The sequence below is a fragment of the Asparagus officinalis genome, chromosome 3 (assembly GCF_001876935.1).
Source record: "Asparagus officinalis chromosome 3, Aspof.V1, whole genome shotgun sequence".
Lineage (NCBI taxonomy): Eukaryota > Viridiplantae > Streptophyta > Magnoliopsida > Asparagales > Asparagaceae > Asparagus > Asparagus officinalis.
In genome coordinates this window covers 1,260,551-1,264,575 of record NC_033796.1, presented here as the reverse complement: position 1 = coordinate 1,264,575, position 4,025 = coordinate 1,260,551, and the positions used below count along the sequence as shown (strand labels likewise).

Here is a 4,025-nt window from a genome sequence, read left to right as displayed (position 1 = left end):
CTGTAATTCGAGCTTTGGCATCCTTACGAGAGATCACAGCAACCCGAGATACGGCTACATCTTTCCGGTTTAAATTCTGAAAGAGGTAGTCTGCCCACGTGGTATGCATAATGCCCCCTCCACGCATCCCAAAGACTTGGGCACATATGTGGAAGTGGCACATCAGCTCCCAGAAAGTAGCACAAATTTCCGGGTGCGCCACCTTCAGTAGAGAAAGTTCCTCGGTGGTGGGAATGAACTCCTCGTAGGGCATTTTTCCAAGCGACAGCCCCGACACTGCCTGCATCTCATGAAGAGCAAAACCTAACTCTCCAGCAGGCGTAAAGAATGTGCAGCTGTCAGGGTTATATTTCTCCAACATAGCGAAGAAATTATGAAGACTCTGCACGACTCCCCGTCGTGCAGCTAACACCGGAACTGTGAGACCCGATTGAGTGAGCGAGTCTTTAAGCTCTTCAAGAACAAAGTCAACCATACGGGTCCACCAACCTCCTTCTCCGGAACAGATCCATCCAGGAGATCTGAACGTCTGGGTAGAGAATTCACCCTGAGTTGCAAGGAATTGGCGAATAAAGATGTTCGCTGGACGTGGCATCTCCTGAACCAGCTCCTTCTTCTCAAACAAAGGGCCCGGGCCCGGGCACGACCGGGCCGGGCCCGGGCCGGACACCGGGCCGGGCCCGGGCTCCGGGCTTTTTGGACACCCCTACGTCCTCTTCTTCTCATAGTCTAATTTTCTGAGCTTTTTTATCAACACTCTGAACACAATATATTTGATTTTAAACCATTTATAGTAAATATTAACAGTTAAATAATTGAAAAAACGGTAAAATTGACAAATAAACTTATTGTATCTTTTTAAGTGAGCTTTGGGTCTTTCATATCCTTTCTTCATCTAATTGTGCAGTTCTTGTAAATGGCTCCCCTTCTAAATATTTCTCTTGTAAAAGAGGACTGAAGCAAGGTGACCCTCTATCTCCAATGCTATTCAACATTGCTGCTGATGTTCTAAATAGGATGATTATTAACAATGTTGAAGAGGAGCTTTTATCATCTTTGAGTCTCAGAGAACCTCTCAACCAAGTGCGCATTCTTCAATTCGCGGACGATACTCTTCTCTTTGTCAAAAGCTCCTACAAGGATATTACCATCATCAAAACTATTCTTTATATCTTTGAAGAATTATCTGGCTTGAGTATCAACTATTCCAAGTCTTCACTTATATATTTTGGAAATATTCCTCAAAGAGCTGAAACTCTGGCATCCCTTTTAAATTGCAAAGTTGATCATCTTCCTATCAAGTACCTCGGCTTACCTCTTAAATATGGTAAACTCTCTAAATCTCATTGGCCATATCCAAAGATCTTTGCTAGCTACGGCCTCCAAAATAATTGTAGGTTCATGAAAATGCCCAGTATACATACCTTGCCAGGCGGTTGGACAGTTCTTCCATACCCAGTGCATGCAGTCGATGCTCCCAAGCATACCAGGAAAACCTCGTTGTGAGCCTTCCTCGAGCAGGCGTGCAACGTCTTCATTAGTCGGTGAACGAAGGTATTCCTCCCCAAAGATGTTGATAATCGATCGAACGAACCTCTTCACGCTCTCAAGCGACGTACTTTTACCGATCCGAACGTAGTCGTCAACGGCGTCAGCGGATGCTCCATATGCGAGCATCCGCATAGCTGCAGTAATCTTTTGAAGGCTAGATAGTCCTAACTGTCCAGCACCATTCCTCTTTTGGACGAAGTACTTGTCATGTTCGACGACAGCGTCGTGGATTCGAAGGAATAACGAACGCGACATTCTGAATCTTCGACGAAAATAATGAAGAGGATATGTTGGTGTGTCAGCAAAATAATCTTGGAACAACCGATTGTGGCCTTCCAGTCGGTATCGGTGGAGCACGATACGTCTTTTGTGTTGAACTGAAGTTGAACCTTTCCCTTGTTCTTCTTCCTCGACGACAGAAGCTCCCATAAGAAAGAACGTCTTCATCATTTCATCATCGCTAGAGCTAGATGAGCTAGACATTTTGTTCTGGGAGACGATGGGTTGAGGTGAGAAGGCATCGAATTTTATAGGAATCAGTCGGTTGACGGTCAAAGTTTGCGATACCTCGAAGTTCGTGCCCAACCTCGAAGACCGTGAGCTACCTCGAAGACCGTGTGCGTTTCCTCGAAGACCGCGAGTTACCTCGAAGACCGTGTGCGTTACCTCGAAGACCGTGTGCATACCCTCGAAAGCCGCGGGCTAGCTCGAAGACCATGTGCGCTCCCTCGAAGACCGTATCCAACGGTTAGAAATAAAATACAAGTGGTTTAAATATAATTAAAAGTAATGGGTAAAATATCAAAATAGAAGAGGGGTTTTTTTGATATTGTTGGAGCTCCTAACTAGGAGCTTGTTGGAGCTCCATAAAATAAGGAGATGCTCCCAAGGCCTATTTTTATAATTTTTTATACCAAAATGTTTGAGAGCTCTTGAGAGCTTGATGACTAGGACTCCTAACTGGGAGCTTGCTGGACTTGCTCTAAATGCATCAAACAACCAAGGGAACGGATAAGGCTGAGCTAGAAAAAGTTACACAACCGCGTTAAAGCATCATTACGCTTTACTGTTCACTTCAACTTTATGTACATTCTTTGCTTTTAGTCATTATTTGTCATGCAATCACTGAGAACACGAGGCAAAAGATATAATAAGATAAGCTTAAATTCCAGCATATGATACATCCTAAGCATAATACATGAAAATAAACTAGGAAAAAAAAGGAGAGCTACAAAAGGCTTTTTGTTTCCATTACACCCCATGACAACAATATAGAATCATGTAAGTATCAGGCATTTCATTTTTTTTTAATAAACTACAAACCTAAAGGAAAGAAAAACAAAAGCAAAAGAGAGTTGAACATAACCGTGATGACCAAAAGAGAAGCGTGTTGTAGTTACAGTTTTTATCTTTTGCAACTAAAACAAGACTTATTGTTAAGACATGTGATTAAGGATTTGTTTATCTGGTGGTGGGCTTAATGTGGCTTGACATATGATATATCCAACATTAGTAAGCATACTTCTAAATTTAGGAATATATATATCATATTCTTAAAAATAATGTCACCTTCTTTTATCTTGCAGGTGCATGTGTTTCCTTTTTGTATATGTACTTTTGATTTAATTAATGACAGGGCATAACCCTTGTTTTTCCTCAAAAAAAAAAAGTGAGCTTTGGGTCAAAGTCAAACCAAGAGAGAGGAATAGGTCTCAAACGGGACCTTTGGTCAAACGGAGCCAGAGCCCAGAATCCATCAAGCACGTTGTTTGTGTGGGCCCACCAAACAAAGAAAGAAAGGGTCAGAGTGGGTCCCATTCGAGCCTCGCCCAGTCCTGCCAAGTTTTTTTTACGGGATCATGCGCATAGACATAAATATCATCTTAGGTCTGTTTGCCTAACACCATAAAATTTATTTTAAGTGGTATAACATCTTGGTTTAAAACTTTATTTTCAGTTTAGCAAAAAGTTAATCTAAATTAAACTAGTCTTTTCCAGTTCAAAATCTTGCACATCAACTAATTTTTTTTAACCCACCCTGATATGGCTTAACTATTGTCTAGTTTAAAAAAAAAATTAATCTAGCCTAGCTCAGTTTAAAGTTGCCAAACATACTCTCATTATAGCTTCATAATGCCGCAAATGTTGATAGTTTGTTGTTTATCGGTTTGCTGGTTTCAGTGTTATAAGTTATTTTAACTCTGCCTAAAGCTTAATTAACTTTTTTAATTCGCACAATATTAATATTGAAATGAGTTCTTCCCAACACTAACTATTTTCCTTATAACATCCAATAATATATATCTTTTCCCTATTCTATTACCTTTATTATTTTCTCGGATACCCGTTTCGGCGGTAATAAGTCGTCTAATTAAGCCCGACATTTCCAAAGGCGACGACCGTTAAATTAAAGGCAGGAAGTAACCGCGTGGGGACAGACCAAAACTGACGGCCGTCAACGTAAGCCTCTGGAC

At 41.3% G+C, this 4,025-nt stretch overlaps 1 protein-coding gene across 1 annotated transcript; it reads right to left on the bottom strand.

The window, feature by feature from the left end:
* On the bottom strand, positions 1,051-2,034 carry LOC109832469. The gene is made up of 2 exons (XM_020399823.1): positions 1,425-2,034; positions 1,051-1,133 (listed from the first exon to the last, which is right to left on the bottom strand). Exons 1-2 carry the CDS (start codon positions 2,032-2,034, stop codon positions 1,051-1,053), a joined length of 693 nt encoding a protein of 230 aa, XP_020255412.1.

Bases quoted from the DNA above. Each gene is read 5' to 3' on its own strand.
- LOC109832469 (XM_020399823.1), bottom strand. From the start codon at position 2,034: ATGTCTAGCTCATCTAGCTCTAGCGATGATGAAATGATGAAGACGTTC. The intron at 1,134-1,424 runs GTATGTATACTG...ATATCCTTGTAG, and splicing joins CTGTCCAACCGCCTGGCAAG to GAGCTTTTGACAAAGAGAAG.